Source organism: Girardinichthys multiradiatus, chromosome 11 (genome assembly GCF_021462225.1).
Source record: "Girardinichthys multiradiatus isolate DD_20200921_A chromosome 11, DD_fGirMul_XY1, whole genome shotgun sequence".
Classification (NCBI taxonomy): domain Eukaryota; kingdom Metazoa; phylum Chordata; class Actinopteri; order Cyprinodontiformes; family Goodeidae; genus Girardinichthys; species Girardinichthys multiradiatus.
Genome location: NC_061804.1, coordinates 9,507,028 through 9,524,700, shown reverse-complemented (window position 1 = coordinate 9,524,700; position 17,673 = coordinate 9,507,028). Strand labels below are relative to the sequence as shown.

The 17,673-nt window shown below is 38.2% G+C and overlaps 1 protein-coding gene across 2 annotated transcripts in view; it reads right to left on the bottom strand.

Annotated features, from left to right (window-relative positions):
* Window positions 1-1,925: 1,925 nt before the first annotated feature.
* Window positions 1,926-17,673, bottom strand: part of rsf1b.1 (remodeling and spacing factor 1b, tandem duplicate 1) — a 33,254-nt gene continuing 17,506 nt past the window's right edge. Inside the window, exons 8-18 of one of the 2 annotated variants that reach the window (XM_047379250.1) lie at window positions 16,795-16,899; window positions 16,625-16,704; window positions 13,672-13,726; window positions 13,476-13,588; window positions 11,448-11,515; window positions 10,769-10,982; window positions 10,462-10,685; window positions 9,933-10,112; window positions 4,306-4,843; window positions 4,103-4,192; window positions 1,926-2,482 (exon numbers count right to left, since the gene is read on the bottom strand). In XM_047379250.1, the coding sequence (XP_047235206.1) occupies window positions 4,108-4,192; window positions 4,306-4,843; window positions 9,933-10,112; window positions 10,462-10,685; window positions 10,769-10,982; window positions 11,448-11,515; window positions 13,476-13,588; window positions 13,672-13,726; window positions 16,625-16,704; window positions 16,795-16,899 (1,662 nt within the window). In that variant the 3' untranslated portion in view covers window positions 1,926-2,482; window positions 4,103-4,107. Of the gene's footprint in view, window positions 4,193-4,305; window positions 4,844-9,932; window positions 10,113-10,461; window positions 10,686-10,768; window positions 10,983-11,447; window positions 11,516-13,475; window positions 13,589-13,671; window positions 13,727-16,624; window positions 16,705-16,794; window positions 16,900-17,673 lie in introns of both variants that reach the window. The other variant, XM_047379249.1, reaches the window with a different exon arrangement.

Genomic DNA, 17,673 nt, shown 5'->3' with positions numbered 1-17,673 from the left:
GAATACAAAAGTAAACAAACCTAACCACACTAACTGAATTAACTGGAAAGGAAACAGAAAATAAACTAGTAAACAAGAAGAGTGCAAAGGAACAAATAATAAAACACAATTAAACATAAAGATACTAAAGAGAAATAAAACTAGAGAATCCAGGGAAGTCTAAGAACTATAATAATTACAATAATAATAAACCATACAAAGTAATAAGAAAACAACCATAAAAGAACTTAAGTAAACACTAGGAGGCGGAAGAGGGAGAAAAGAAAAACATGATACAAAAACCAAAATAGAAAAATCTAAGCAAAAAGATAAACAAACACAAAGCCACAAACAGAGTCCAAAGATCACTCCGTGACAACCAAGCCTCCCTCTTCTCTTTCATATCTTCAGTGCTGATTCTAAACATAAAGCTATGGGTTTAAAGATGCAGTGTAGTTAGGAAATAAATCATACAAACTTACCACACATGGACATTAATTAGTTAACTATTTTATTTTTCTGAATTACACATGTAATATTATATAAACTAAACTAATTAAACAATGATACCATATGTATACAGTTATTAATAACTGTAATATTAGTACTGATAAGGTCCAGGATGAGGCTCTATGCTATATTTTAAACATCACAACTCAACTCCCTTTCCTTTTAAAGTGTTTAATTCAGCAAAATGGTTTTTCATCAGTTTCTTCTTATCCTTAATTCAGCTTCTAACAAAAATAAAAAACATGTAAAATTATTGTAAACCTTTTTTGTTTGATTCACAGTAACTTACTTTCAGTCTAAACCCAGCCGAGACAAGAGAACTGGTACAGTATGTCCTATGTATTTGAACTTGAAATTACTTGTAAACTGTCTTATTTTAAATATATTTTGGGTTTGGGCTAAAGCCCCCAATGTTTTTAGACCCTAAAAACGCCCCTGCACAGAACCTTATCAGAGCTGAATGCTTGATAATGACCTGAAGTGGTAAATATTTTATGTAGTCTTGATATGATTGTGTAAAAGGGTCATTTACATTTAAAAATGTTGTAAATCTAGTTCAAGTAAACTTTAGCACGCTATAGTCAGCGTTAATCATAAATTCTCAACATTGTGGCTGGTGAAAATGCTGAGTGGCTAGTAACTTTGGAAAACCAGTAACCACAGTGGCTGGTGAGCAAGAAAGTTCATGTCAAGCCCTGATTACTACCAAAACAAAATGACGTCTTTGTTAACATGCAAACATATATTGTCAACATTTTTGGTGATCATGTTAGCATACTTGTATTAGCATGGTTAGCATTGTAAGCTAATCTATGCTAAAAGATGGCTAACACCAAATAAGCTTTCATTTCCCTATTTTGTATATTTTAGCTGTAAAAAAACATACTGAATGTTAGACTTGAGAAACATATTGTTTTCTTACGCTATATACTTGTTTATGACCAAAGTTGACAATACATTTTAGTTTATCTTGGATGCTGCCAAAACAAGCCTTCATGCTTAGCCAACACACTTAAGGCTAATATGCAACTTATAGAGGGCTAAAATTTTTATTTATTGCCATGCTAAGGGGGCTATACAGTAGCATTGTTTTCAAGTCATTTAAGACTCTGGCTTACACTATCAAACATTAAAATTTAATGTTTTCTGAAAATAGAAAAATAATTTCACAATAAAAGTGTAATGCTAAAGAATCATAACCAAAATATTCAAAAATGATATAGAATGCTATTTATTCCATCTTTAATCTGAATTTATACACATGTAAATCTGCTTTATTATAATGGGTTTAATTGTGGTCCAACTGTAAAGAAAACATTTAAATCAACTTCCTTGCTTAAGCTTGAAAACTTTGTACACTACTAATTATAGTTTAATTATATATGTTTATGTGCTCAGTGACTAACCCACATGAGAAAAAAAGAGCAAGACAAGCATAAGGCTTAAAACCAAATTTATTATAACAAATGTACAAGAGAGCCAATCCATAAGAAATAGCAGTAAACAAACAAAAGTAATATAGCAGACAATACACAATCCGTCTACTAGGAACTATGCACAGTGGACAGGGTTTCTTTCTTCCCAGCTTCATGAGGTAAAAAGGAGGACAGTTAACACTTCAGTCATTGGCACTGGTCATTTTCACAAACCTCACTAAACTTGTTTCTATGCAATACATATCAATACATTTCTTTCCTCAACCCACTGGAACATACACATTCGTTATACTTTTATATTCAGGTTGGCTAAATTTTGTCCCCATGAAGGCTAATTACTGTAACACTTGGGGGCACTGCAAGCAGCACGTATAGTTTTTTTCACCTTGAAGTCGTGTTTTTGCTACAAAGTGACTTATCCTCTGTGCAGACCGTGCTCAGAGTAATTTACAAAATATTTTACAAACAGGCTAGATTTTACCTCTGAAATCAGATACAGCTGACCACCGATTTTTAGCTTCCCATTCAACTCCAGTGACGTGCCAGTACTTGGTCTCCTACAAGACAACACAAGAGGCCAGGAGATAAACATTTGTAAAACATGCCCAGATCTTCTATCTTCTAATTTATCTTTAAAAACTGTTGTGCCAATATTACTTCCCTACAAAAAAAACTATTAGAAACCCATGCAATCCCAAAGAATTGCCCAATATATTTATTTTTCCATGATTACAAAATGCCTCTAAATATAATACAGCAAAAACTACAGATATACAGAGAGACTGGTTCCAGCAGAGGTCAGTATAGTCTTCGGTTTTCATTTTTATGTCTATTCCCTCTGTGAAAAACTTAACTTTTCTTCCAAACTGTTTATTATACAGAATTTTCATGATCTTGATCCTGGGGGTGAAGTCAGGGAACCTGACTTGGGTTCAAGATTATGAAAACAGAAGAAGTGCTAGAAAATGTGGGAAAGAAGAACGTGGAAAAAAATGATGGTATGTTGTCAAACATGATGTATCTGCACAATTATATACCTACAAGAGACAATGTAGAAAAAATAAGACACTTTTACGCCAAGAGACAAATCATAGATTAGATATACAAAAAAAAAAAAATACATAAAATAACGTGACAAATGAAATACGAACACACTGGACAAGATCTGGGGATTAGGAGGGACAATGGTTGAACTTTTTGATTTTGTTTCCGCAAAACAACTCTTAATAACGGACAGCTCACCACTGGGGCTGATGGCAATACACAGAATGCAAATAATTACACAATGTATACAATATACAAAAAGCTACTCTATTGCTCAAATACAAAAACTCAAAAAGAGGATACGGGGGGTGGGGGGGTGGGGTATTAAAAAACACAGGTTGGTCACAGACATTCACACCTTGAACACAGACAGATGGAGCATTATAGAAGAAAAAGGGGCAAAAAGATTTCCAGACAGCAGTGTGACCAGAATCATCCCAGCTGTTTTAAGGGTTAGCTTATTAAATATGTAATTTACAGTGGAACCTTTTTCAGCTAAAAGGGGAAAGAAAAGCTTTATAAATTGAAGAATTCTTTAAAAAATTCAAAATTTCACCTCAAGAGACATACAATTTGAATCTGGAAGCTCACAAATTGTGTGTAGGTTGATTTATGTGAATAAATCTTCAGCCTTATAACTACTTTAGATATTTTGGCAACTACAACGCAGAAGTTGAACACCTGTTTTAACTTGTGGAAGTCCCGAAAGACACCCTGGACAACCGCTAGATGTCAGACAAGAGCAGCAAGTAAACTTGGAGTTTTTTTTGCATATTACACATCATTTCTGTGGAAATATTATATTAGCCAAAGATTGTTTAAACCAACTCCATAATTCAGAATAAAAAGACGTGAGGGTGGCATTCATCTTCTAACCCATGTAACCCATGAAACTACTGTTTTAAAACGATGCCACAAACTTTGAGTCAAGGATGGAATGATATTTTAAGTTAGACAACTAATCTCAGACAAAATACAAACTGTTTCAGTGCCAGATTTCATACATTAGTGCTTAAACAAACAGGTACAAATCTAAAAACAACCAGGTAGATGAGAGGTGAAATGACGACACATCTGGAGGAAGGTTTGGCAGTGGAACTGGAGGATCTAAGATGATATGTTGGTGCCCTTACTGGTTTCACAGCCCCACTGGGACAGGATTAGACTGGTGATGGAGACCCAGTTCTTTCTGTTGGTGAGACTGATGAGAATCAAGCTCCACACTGAAATAAACAATAAGAACTGTTGAAAGGGGGAGGGAATAATAAAGTTAAGCAATATAAAAATACAATACCACAAAAAAAGAAACGGTACAAGATTTTTGTTGTCTTTTTACAATTGTTCATTATTGCAGACGTAGTCAACCAAGTCTGTGACTCCTAACAGGTCGTCCTCGTCTTCATCCTGCGCTGCCATTTCCTGGCCCGCCAGTCCGTTCGGTGCGCTGGGAACAGATGCTGTGGAACTGACCGTTTTAGGCGTCTCCAGGTGTGGAATGAGAGCCGGAGCGTCAGCAGCAGCAGCGACAGGGTGGCTGCCAAGGCCGTCTAAGTTCTTTGTCGCGCTCTGTCTGTCTGTGGGCTGCGCCTCTGTCGGACAACTGTCCAACGAGTTTGTTCCCTTTGGCTCCTCCTCCGCGGGCTTCTTCTCAGGCTCCTCGTCATCATCGTCCGAGTCGATGCGGTTCACCCGCTTACGAATGGGACGATCCTCCTCTGAAGAGTCGTCCGAGTCCGAGTCGTCCTCTTCAGATGCTCTCCTGCGTTTCAGTGCTAGGCGCCTGCGTCGCTGCCTAGAATCTTCTTCCGAGGAGTCAACTCTTCTCTTCAACTTTAGGTCCTTCGACTCCTCCTCAGAATCTCTGGAGAAACTCGCTGGAGGGATGGAAAAACATCCAGTATTAGCTGCCTGCAGTTCCACTGCTTTATAAAACAAACCGACAGAAAAATGGCTTTTAGTTCTTTTTAAACCATCTTGAGGCACTTAAAGTGAAAACAAGTTAAATATGTCTTACACTTCAGCTTTATATATTGTACAGGTTCATCTCAAATCAGGGTACATTGAAAATGTATTTATATGGCCCACACCATTATATTGGAGGACTGCTGACTTGACAGTTGTCTACGAGACAGTCATTGACACCACCCAATAAAGACAATAAGCCACAAGAGGTCATTGCTAAATAAAATGTCTGTTCATAGTGCTCTAGTCAAGCATATTAATGGAAAAATTAGTGGAAAGAAAAACGTTAGTAGAAAAAGACGCATTATGTTTAAAGCACTTCATGGTTTCCTCTGCTGATCAGCTGACGTTGCTCTTGTCGACAAACTCCGACCAAGTACCGACTCAATTTACAATACAAACTTTTCAGCAGGCCAACATTTCCGTGTTAAAAACTCTTTTTATTGGTCTGATGTAATATTCAAATTTTCCAGGAAAGTGAATTTTGGGTTTTTTCTAGCTGTAAGGGTTAGCCAGAATCATTAAAAAAAAACGGTGTTTAATGAAACTACATAATACAGGTTCACCTTTAACAACTGAATTACTGGAATGTATAAATGTTTAAATGATGCTATGATTATGGAAATAACCTGAAAATGGTTAGTCTGGTTTGGATTTGTGCATTGAAAGATAGATGAATTAGTCAATAATAGGAGAGTTTGCATAGAAAGTTATTACTTACAGGCCAACTCTTCAGTGCAAATAAGTAGTAACAAAATTAACGGTCCGGTAAAACTTATGAATGAGCATTTCAATTATTCACTATAGAAATTTGGAGGTTGAATGTGTTGACTGGCTGTTACCTGAGTACTGTCTGAGCTCCCTCTTTGTTTGCTGCAGATAAAACACAGGGACCATAATCTCTCCACTCAGTCCTGCTAAGAAAACCCAAAACGTTTTACCATCAATGTCAGAACTAGGTCGAATTAGCTGTCTCCATGGCCGAAACACCCACCCATTACCCTATTAAGACAGTGTCTCGCCCACGGCCAAAATTGAATAGATTACAAAATAATCTAAAAGGAGGAAACCATAAAAATCTCATAAAATTAAAACAACTCGGACTGAAAATAAAATAAAACAATTAAATGTGGCTTACTGAACATAAGATCTCTCTCTTCAAAGACTTTGCTAGTTAGTGACCTGATTTGTGACAATCAGATTGATTTATTTTGCCTCACAGAAACCTGGCCGCAGCAAGAGGATTATGTTACTATAAATGAGTCAACTCCTACTAATTATTTAAATTTTCACATTCCTCGAAATACTGGGTGAGGAGGAGGAGTAGCAACCATCTTTCAGTCTGATTTATTGATTAGCCCCAGACCAATCAATAGCTACAACTCTTTTGAATATTTAATCCTTAGTTCTCCTCATCCAAATTGCAAAGCACTAAAACCACTTCTGTTTGTTGTTTTGTACCATCCACCAGGCCCTTACTCTTAATTTTTAGATCAGTTTTCAGACCTTTTATCTGATTTAGTGTTAAATACAGATAAAGTTATTATAGTGGAGGATTTTAACATTCATGTTGACACTGAAAGTGATAGCCTAAATATAGCGTTTAATGCTATCTTAGACTCAATTGGCTTTGATCAAAACATTAACAAACCTACCCACCTTTGTCTTCATTCTCTGGACCTTGTGCTGACATATGGCATTGAGTGTAAAGACATAATATTTTCTCATAACCCTGTCCTGTCTGACCATTTTTTAACAACCTTTGAGTTCAATTTAACCGAGTACTCCACACCTGAAAGAAAATTTAATTATAGTAGATCATTATCAGATGATGCTGTAACAACCTTTAAAGAATCTGTTCCACTTTTAATTTCCTCATTATCACTGAAAAGCACAGTGAAGGGTAATAATTCTGTTTCTTCCCCTTCACAAATTGATTCTTTTGTTCATAGTGTTTCTTCATCATTGCGTGATGCATTAGACAATGCAGCCCCGTTGAAAAAGAAGGTAATTATTCATAGGAGGCTTGCTCCTTGGTTTAATTCAGAGCTGCGTACTTTAAAGCACAATGTTAGAAAATTGGAGAGAAAATGGTGCTCTACACACTTAGAGGATTCCTACTTAATCTGGAAAAATAGCCTACTGTTGTATAAAAAGACACTTCACCAAGCTAGAACAGCTTATTTCTCATCATTAATAGAAGAGAACAAGAATAATCCTAGGTTTCTCTTTAGTACAGTTGCTAAACTTACACAGAGTCATAGCTCTGTTGAGCCATCCATTCCCTTAGCTCTTAGCAGCCATGACTTTATGGGATTCTTCCAAAATAAAATTGATTCTATTAAAAAGAAACATTTTAAGGTAGCTATAATTAAACCTTTGCTTAAGAAACCTTCGCTTGATCGAGATGACTTGAAAAATTACAGACCTATATCCAATCTTCCATTCTTATCTAAAATTCTTGAGAAAATTGTTGCTAATCAAATGTGGGAGCATTTACACAGCAATGACCTGTTTGAAGAGTTTCAGTCAGGTTTCAGAGCTCATCATAGCACTGAAACAGCTCTGCTGAAAGTCACTAATGATATTCTTATGGCCTTAGATTTGTGTCTGTTCTGGTCCTGTTAGATCTCAGTGCTGCATTTGATAAAGTAATATTCTCTTAGAAAGGCTGGAATATGCTGTAGGGATCAGGGGAACAGCGCTAGGCTGGTTTAAATCTTATTTGTCTGACAGATTCCAGTTTGTTCATGTAAATGATAAATCATCTTTAAACTCCAGGGTTAATTGTGGAGTACCACAGGGTTCAGTAATTGGGCCAATTCTCTTTACTATATATATGCTTCCAATAGGGTCAAATTATTAGGCAGCATAGGATAAATCTTCACTGTTACGCTGATGATTCTCAACTTTACTTATCCATAAATCCTGATGAACCCAACCAGTTAGATAGACTACAAGCATGTCTTGAAGATATAAAAACTTGGATGACTTTAAATTTTTTGCTTCTCAATTCAGACAAGACAGAAGTTGTTGTCTTTGGACCGGAGTCTTTTAAAAAAGAAACTGCTTAGTCAATCACTTAACCTGGATGGCATTAAATTGACCTCCGGTAATAAAGTAAAAAACCTTGGTGTTATTTTTGACCAGGACATGTCATTTAAATCCCATATTAAACAGGTTTCTAGGATTTCCTTCTTTCATCTCTGGAACATTGCCAAAATTAGAAATATCCTGTCCAGGAGTGATGCTGAAAAACTAGTCCATGCATTTGTTACTTCAAGGCTGGACTATTGTAATTCTTTTCTATCAGGATGTCCACAAAATGCAGTTAAAAGCCTTCAGCTGATTCAAAATGCTGCAGCAAGAGTTCTGATGAAAATTAAAAAGAGAGATCATATTTCTCCTATTTTAGCTTCCCTTCATTGGCTCCCTGTTAAATCCAGACTAGAATTTAAAATTCTCCTCCTCACATATAAAGCCCTTAATGATCTAGCTCCATCATACATCAGAGATCTGATGGTTCCATATGTTCCTAACAGAGCACTTCGTTCTCAGACTGCAGGTTTACTGGTGGTTCCTAGAGTCTCTAGAAGTAGAATGGGAGGCAGATCCTTTAGTTATCAGGCTCCTCTCCTGTGGAACCAGCTCCCAGTTTTAGTCCGTGAGGCAGACACCCTGTCTACTTTTAAGGCTAGGCTTAAAACTTTCCTTTTTGATAAAGCTTATAGTTAGAGTGGCTTAGGTTATCAGGGAGGGAGCCTTCCTTCCTCCCTCCCTGTTGGTTGGAGTAAGGGGGAGTCAGGTTTAGCCTAAACCGGCTCAGTTATGGTTTAGGTGCAAACACACCCTCCATTTATGCTACCTGTATGACCCCTTCTCTTTTCCAATGGTTATAATCAATCTGACACAGGGAGGTATTCCAATCATTGTGGTTTTTAGTATAACAATGACCATCAGTGGGACCCTTTGTGGGGTTCCTTGAGACGACATTGTTGTAAATAAGCGCCGTTTAACTAAATAATCTGAACTGAAACTATCTGTGTAGTTATGCTGCTATAGACTTAGGCTGCTGGAGGACATAACCACTTTCACCCTCTTCGCTACTTTCTCACACTACTCTCCAATTTTGCATTATTTGCAGTTATTTCAGCAACTCTATATTCTCTCTCAGTTTTTTCTCTTTCTAGAAGCTACACCTGGCCTGACTGTGTGTTTAGCCGTGGCACCTTCCTTGAGGGGGGCATCGGCTGAACTGCTGCTGCCAACAACTTAATGTTCTCCTTCTACAGATTATCCACATGGCCCTGTCTTTCAGTGTTTAACCCTTTCTCTCTCCTAGACATGGCTACTGGCTGAGCTTCAACTGTGACTATCTGATGTCTCTTTCATTCTCTAGACTTGAAAACTGGCTCAGAGTTCATATGCTTATCTGCCTTTCTCTCCTAAATGAAGCCTCTTAAAGGAGCTACTACCATTAATGTTTCACTTTTCCTTCCCATAGAAAGTACTCCTGGATCAGTGCTTCTTTGTGTCTCTGCTCTGTTCTCTCAAACCCCCAGTCGGTCGTGGCAGATGGCCGCTCACACTGAGCCTGGTTCTGGTTCTGCTGGAGGTTTCTTCCTGTTAAAAGGGAGTTTTTCCTCTCCACTGTCGCTACATGCATGCTCAGTATGAGGGATTGCTGCAAAGTCAACACCAGTGACTGTCCACTGTCTCTACATGCTCATCCAGGAGGAGGGAATGCTGCAAGTCACTGACTGGATGCAATCTGCTGGGTTTCCTTAGATAGAAAAACGTTTTGTCCAGTTTGAATAAATAACTGAATCTGACTGAACTGTTTGATGGTTAGAATTAATTGGAATGTATGAACCTGACTTGACATCTATATGATTCGATTGAATTGTCTTGTGAATCGGTGCCATATAAATAAAACTGAAATTAATTTAAATATGAGATGCATCATGAGCTCCTTCCTGTACGAAACAGTTTCTGACTGACCGTCACTGTCAGAACTCTCCTGGCGCCGTCTGGGTTTCATTTTGGCCCGGTTACTTTCAGCCTGAGAGCCTTCGGACTCTGACGTCTCGCAGTAGTTCACCTCCTTCTTGTGGCTCCGGCGAGAACGGCGCCGACTCATGTCCAGATCGCTGTCGCTGTAATCGCTCGAGCGCTCTGTCTCTGCAGGGGGGAAGTGAGACTGATTTGTTACAAATATAGACCAATTAAATTAATATTTTCAAAATCTCAAAATAAGACTCATTTATTTTTTTATAAACATAATGTACTTATGGAAACAAGACTTGAGGTGTGAATTTCACAGCAAATAATTTTATTTTTAAGTTCCTTTAAAATCAGCTAGACAATTGTCACTTTTGTCTCATTTATTCAACCACAAACATTTGAAATCGGATTTTGTCCATTTTACCACAATGCCAGGTTTGATTTTCATTTCCTCCCTTTATTTTTAGCACCCTAACACAAAACAGTTAAAGTCCAACCTGATTAAAAACCACCAGAATCTTTCTACCTATTTCCTCCTCATCCACTTCATCCGTCTCCTCCTCTTCGTCATCCGAGTACCACTTTGGTCTCCTCCTTTTCCTGGAGCTCTGCCTGGATCTCTGAGGCTTTCTGTTCCATGAAGAAGGGCGGCGCCTACCGCTGCGGTTGCTGCCGAAGTCGCTGCCATTCGAGTCCGCTTCAGTTTCTGGTTCCGTCTCGTTGTCGGACCCAACAAACTCTTCTTCCGAGCTAAATCCAAACACAAACAGTTCCGTAAAGGTGGGAAACAAAATGCACGACTCAGAGGACGAGACCAAACATTTAGAACGTACGTTTCACTGAGGCGAAACTCTTCCTCGCTCTCCTCTTCGTCCACAGTGCTGTCGCTGTCCAGATCGTTAAGTCGGCGCCGTTTCTTCCTGCGCTGAGCGGCATTGGGTCGTGGAGGTCGGCCGTTCTCTTTACCTTCCTCTGCTTGGAGGATAGTCGAGATGTCCTTGCCTCTGTGACCTGTGATGTTAGCCATGTCCTTACCTCGACCGGCTCCTACAATTAAAAAGCGGTTCTTCAGACAAAGTCAGGATAAAAAAAACTTCCCAAAATATTTAATGTAATGGGACATATACTGCTTGGCAAAAGTATTTATATTCCTTAAACTTAAGCAGTTTTTGTCACATTATTACAACACAAACTTCAAGGTCTTTATTTGGGATTTAGTGCGATTACCAACACAAAGCACATGAAGATGTGGAGAAGTTTAGGATCTAAAACAATATCTCAACGCCCTACAGCAGTAATGTGGTGAAAGGTGGTTCTACAGGGTATTTACTCAGGGTTGCTGAATACAAATAAAAACCTTTTCTTGTCTCAATCTCTTGTAACAATTCTCTATCCTTCCATTACGCTGCTTTGTTTTATTGACACTAAAGAAAAGACACCTTACGCTGTGTCTACCACCATCTTCTTTCCTAGTAATATGAAAATGGTCATCTGCTACAACATCCTTCCTACCTCCACCTTCTGCTTCTTTGATGTCTTCCTCAATGGCCTCCTCAATGGCTTCATCAAATTCATCAAATCTGTAAAACAAGAGAGGAAAGTTAGTCATCTCCTCCAGGAACAAGTTGATCTCGACAAACTTTTATAGTGTTTTTCATTTAATGCAACATCAGTCCACAGGTAAGCAACTTGACACCATGGCGACCTTTCCTGAACAGCTGATTAAATAGTTCATAAATCTCACTGGACAGCAGTGAACATGTTTTTCCTTTTATTTAATTCTACATTAAAACAGATTGTCTAATTCCTTTAACCTTTAGGCATCATTGTGGACATTTTGTTCATTTGGCCAAATTTTGCTTTTACTGAGGGTATTTTTTCATGCAGGTGGAACCATTGTGTTGCAATAACTCTCTTGACAAATTGGAAATTTAACTAAAGTTTTTGTAAGACTGTTGAAACAGTGAAAACATCTTACTTTCTTTAGTCGATTTTCTGGAGGTTTCTTCCTGTTAAAAGGGGATTTTTCCTTTCAATCGGCTGATTGCATGTAGCAATGACTTGGCTGCATTGTTTTATAACTAGGATCTAATTGGATATATGTAATTGACTTGGACTCTTTGTATGATTGAACTGAATTGACCATGTATTTCTGTATTTAAAGTAAATGTTTTTTATTGCAAATTAGATGACTTCGTTGTGAATTTGCGCATTATGAATATAATGAACTGAAAGGACAAAATGGTTAATTTCCCACCAAAATATGCGATAAATGGAGCAACTTCACTCCAAACTACAGTCACTCCAGAATGTTCTCAGGCATTTTATTAAAATGACTTTAAACCGTAGGAATGATATAAAGAAAAATCCTAATGGTTTAGAAACTAACTTTTTAAAACCCTGGTATAAGTTGAAAACAGCAGAGGCCACATGCCTAAAAGCAGTGCAGCCACTATGGGTTCTAATGAACCCAGGTGGTCGGACAACCAAACTGACACCATGTGGGGTGTACTGACATCAGACTGGGTCCATGTTAGAACAAATGAGAACATGAAGGCACCCAGTCTTTTTTGTGTTCCTGGAGTTATGCAGTTGCACAGCATGACCACATGGCTTCATGCACACCAGAAATGTGAAGTATTTTAAACTCCAGCAGCTGATTACAAAGCTTTCTGATGACCTTCGCCCTCTGATTGACTGTCGGATGTTCTGGTAACTGTTTGATTACACATCAACTCACAGGTTATGCCCCCTAGTGCCTGTTCTAGACATGACAGCTTTTTGCTAATTCAATAGCTCGCATAACATTTTCCATCACAAGTCTGCAAAAATACCAAACGACATTCTAATTAAAGAGATTCTTGTTTTTTCTTCAGTATATTTGACTACTTGAAAAGTGCTACATAAACAGCTGAGTTGCCACGGCGAACTACGAATGTTTTGTTAAATAGGCTGAATCAGAAGCACCAAAATTAACTAAACAGAAATGCAACCCCACAACTACAATTAAGGGCACCCCTGGTAAAAATGGTTATAAAACCTTACAAAAATGCATTTTACTCCAAAATCTTTCTGATTTTGAGTAATGGCTAAGAGAAATGGCCCTCGGTGTCACATCATATTTATTCCCCAGGGAAACAGTAAATCAGGGACTGCAAACCAAAAGTTCCTAGATGCTAAAGTACAAATTAAAAAAAGACTGGTTAAATTTATGGTGGAGGTATTTTGAGGGGTGTCGCCAATTGTGGCAAAGGTGATTAAATTAAAAACAATTATCAATTACTGTGGGATTAAATGTGCACAAATTAAAAAGGTAGATTTGTTCAAAATTTTTTCAGATGATGGTACTGCAGCAAAAGATTTTGGGGTGTACTTATTTTCACAAACCTTTCCAGTTTGCCTTTTAATCTCTTTTGTATGCATTTAAGTAAGTTCGGTCATTTTTACGTTAAAACCTTAAAAAGAGGGTGTACTTTCTTTCATAATATCTGTGTGCTGCTGGCTGGTCACCTGAGGAGGACATTTAAGTTTATCTCAAACCTGTAGCTGATGGTTTTCTTCGCCCTCGTCGACCTCCGACCCCAGCTCTTACTGCGCTTTGCTTCTTTCTTCTCCTTGATGATGATCTCAGGCTTTTCTTCTTCAACCTCCACCTGCGACGATTTTAACGTCTTTTATTTTGCAGACATGAGCAGGTGAAGCACTTTGTTTCCACGCAGCCTTGGTATGTACTTACAGAAGGCGTGATGATGTTCTCAACGCTGATTCCCACATAGATTAGCCGCTCCTTCCTGAACAAGTTTGAAACACATTAAGTACATACAAACAATAAACACGGCAGCTGCATTTAATAAAGCTTTTTGGACAAAATTAAATGCATTAAAAGGTTATTTAGGCGGTTTCTAGCAGGAATATCTTTAGTGATTGTAAATTTGTAAAACATAACTGATAAGTACATCTTAAATGCAGTAAATTACTGTGACAGTCAAGTACGGAGGTCCAAAACTACCACAAAAGAAAAAATAAATCGATTACTTAAGTATGTAAATTATTTAAAACTAGAAACAGATATAAAAATCATTTATTACATTTAAAACTAAATATATAACTGATATACATTTTGTTATGAATAAACTTTTTTTTTTACATAAACTAATTTAAATATTGTATGATTGCCAATGCTGCTCAAGACATAACTACTGTAAAGGTTAACCAATCAGATGCAAGGGTATTTACAGACAGTTTAAATCATTTCCTGGTGCACAGCAGCACATGAACCACAATTAAATCAATGCTGAATTAATTATAGAAGATTTTAACATATAATAACTTCTCAGTTGATTAATTTTACATTAATTACATTATTAATATATGTATTTAATAAATTACTGGTGCATGTAAATAATTAGGAAATATTTATTCATTGATTTGTCTATTGTAGGGATTTCTAAATACATTCTTATGGTCACATACAGTACAGACCAAAAGTTTGGACACACCTTCACAGGTGTGCCCTGTCAGGTTTAATAAGTGGGATTTCAAGCCTTATAAATGGGGTTGGGACCATCAGTTGTGTTGTGCAGGAGGTGGATACAGTACACAGCTGATAGTCCTACTGAATAGACTGTTAGAATTTGTATAATGGCATGAAAAAAGCAGCTAAGTAAAGAAAAACGAGTGGCCATCATTACTTTAAGAAATAAAGGTCAGTCAGTCCGAACAATTGGAAAAACTTTGAATGTGTCCCCAAGTGCAGTCGCAAAAACCATCAAGCGCTACAAAGAAACTGGCTCACATGAGGACCGCCCCAGGAAAGGAAGACCAAGAGTCACCTCTGCTGCGGACGATAAGTTCATCCGAGTCACCAGCCTCAGAAATCGCAGGTTAACAGCAGCTCAGCTTAGAGAACAGGTCAATGCCACACAGAGTTCTAGCAGCAGATAGATCTCTAGAACAACTGTTAAGAGGAAACTGTGTGAATCAGGCCTTCATGGTAAAATAGCTGCTAGGAAACCACTGCTGAGGACAGGCAACAAGCAGAAGAGACTTGTTTGGGCTAAAGAACACAAGGAATGGACATTAGACCAGTGGAAATCTGTGCTTTGGTCTGATGAGTCCAAGTTTGAGATCTTTGGTTCCAACCACCGTGTCTTTGTGCGGCGCAGAAGAGGTGAACGAATGGACTCTACATGCCTGGTTCCCACCGTGAAGCATGGAGGAGGAGGTGTGATGGTGTGGGGGTGCTTTGCTGGTGACACTGTTGGGGATTTATTCAAAATTGAAGGCATACTGAACCAGCATGGCTACCACAGCATCTTGCAGCAGCATGCTATTCCATCTGGTTTGTGTTTAGTTGGACCATCATTTATTTTTCAACAGGACAATGACCCCAAACACACCTCCAGGCTGTGTAAGGGCTATTTGACCAAGAAGGAGAGTGATGGGGTGCTGCGCCAGATGACCTGGCCTCCACAGTCACCGGACCTGAACCCAATCGAGATGGTTTGGGGTGAGCTGGACCGCAGAGTGAAGGCAAAAGGGCCAACAAGTGCTGAGCATCTCTGGGAACTCCTTCAAGACTGTTGGAAAACCATTTCAGGTGACTACCTCTTGAAGCTCATCAACAGAATGCCAAGAGTGTGCGGAGCAGTAATCAAAGCAAAAGGTGGCTACTTTGAAGAACCTAGAATATAAGACATATTTTCAGTTGTTTCACGCTTTTTAGTTCAGTATATAATTCCACATGTGTTAATTCATAGTTTTGATGTCTTCAGTGTGAAGCTACAATATTTATAGTCATGAAAATAAAGAAAACTCTTTGAATGAGAAGGTGTGTCCAAACTTTTCGTCTGTACTGTATATAAATAATCATTTAATGAGTTTATTGTGCAGAACCAAGTGTGCAATGCAATGTTCTGTAGGGCAACTTTAAAAAGTGACACCAGGACCAAACAGTGAGGACTCCCAGCTATCACTGAACTCTGCTATGTGGGAACATTAAGGTGTCTAATGCAGCTACAGGGGAGAAAGAAACATTTAGACACTAGGCTGTCTAAATATCAAAACAACTCCAAAAAGCTGTAAACACATTTTATTCTGAAATATAGGAACAATCTTATTTAAGAATTTCTGAACATCAACATTGACAGATGGTTATTCTGTTATATAGTTTATCTGTCCAGGCACTGGCTACGCCTGCTTATACTACTTCAACCAAATTTTCAGACAGTTTCAGACTTTCCACTTATTTTTAAATTTTAGAACACAATAAAATCAAATTAATTTAAGAAATTTAAAAAAACATCCTTTTTTTGTGTACCTTTACACCCCTAATATGTACTTATATCTTCACACCTTATCGTCTCTATTTAATATTTGTTTGATTACATCAACGTTTTTTCATGAACTCCAGCAAGGGGCCCAGATTTTCTCAAAAAGGGTATTTTTCCCTTGCAGTACATGCATGATCTTGTCAGGAGGTAGAGGGAGCTCGTTAATCCAGTTATTGAACTGAGTTCTGCTTTTGCTTTTCCATGAGTGGGAATAACTTAAACCCACTGGCTTGTCTTTGGAGCCAATATGATGACCCAAGCCTTAAACTGCAGACTCTAAAGGGTCAGTGGAAGAGCAGAAACCAGGGTCAGAGTGTTGACTCAGTTTTTACTGAAAGCCGAAGAAGGAAATCTCACCTCCTCTCAGCCCGTTCTTTCTTTTTCAACGCAGCATCCAGGTTTTGGAGCTGCTCCTCCAGTTTGTCGCAGAGCTGCTTCTGCAGATGGGAAACGAGAGAAAAATCTTCCTCACTCAGATGTCACTTCTTGTGATTTCTTTGGTTAGCGACACTCTGACATGAACGTACGTGCTGACAGGGCGGGCAGAACCATTCTCCATCCGGGATGACCATGAGAGGAGGCCTGAGGCAGGCTGTGTGGTAGCCGCTGTCACACGAGTCACACAATAAGATCTGGAAAAGATGTGAAAATGTAGGAGAACTTCAAAACGAGTTACAGCGGTTCACTTATAGTCACAGTAAATTCAGACGTTTTGTATCTGTATACATTTCCATTCATCAGTGAGATATTTGTCTAGTGTTGATAAGATGTTAGTATTTTAAGGCTGTTTTCAGTCGCTTTTATTCTTTAAACCTGAAGGTTTCATAAGGCTGGTATTTCTCAAACAACTGCCCTTCTAATCAGACATCAACTTTAGGGTTTTTCAACGTGGAAACATAATGACAGAACATTAAATGATGAAAGATTAAGAGTCTCTCAAAAACAACTTTTACTTCAACTTTAGGTGCATTCCTAATTTCCATCATAAACGACATCGTGTATCATTCAACTGTAAAACAAATCCGTTGAAGGGAAAAATAAAAGCTGCAAAAACCTGGTTGCCTTCAAATTAATACTTTGTTGAAGAACCCGCTTCAGCATTCAGTCGTCTTGAGTTCCCACCGGACACATGGAGAACACAGGAGATCGTTAACCTCTTGGCATCATCCTGATTCTTTTTAACCTCTCTGCAAACTTTGTCTTTAGCTAAAGGAAGAAGCGAGCAGAGATGCTTAAAGAAACTCCTGCTGGAAAAGGTGAATTTTCTTTCAGACGCAGTTTAATAGATCGACAGGTAGAACGTGTCATGGACTTATAAAACATAACTTTGGAGCAGCAGCTCCAAAAAGTAAGACTGGCACAAAAACTACCCTGGTGAAGCATGGCGGAGGCAGCATCATGCTTTG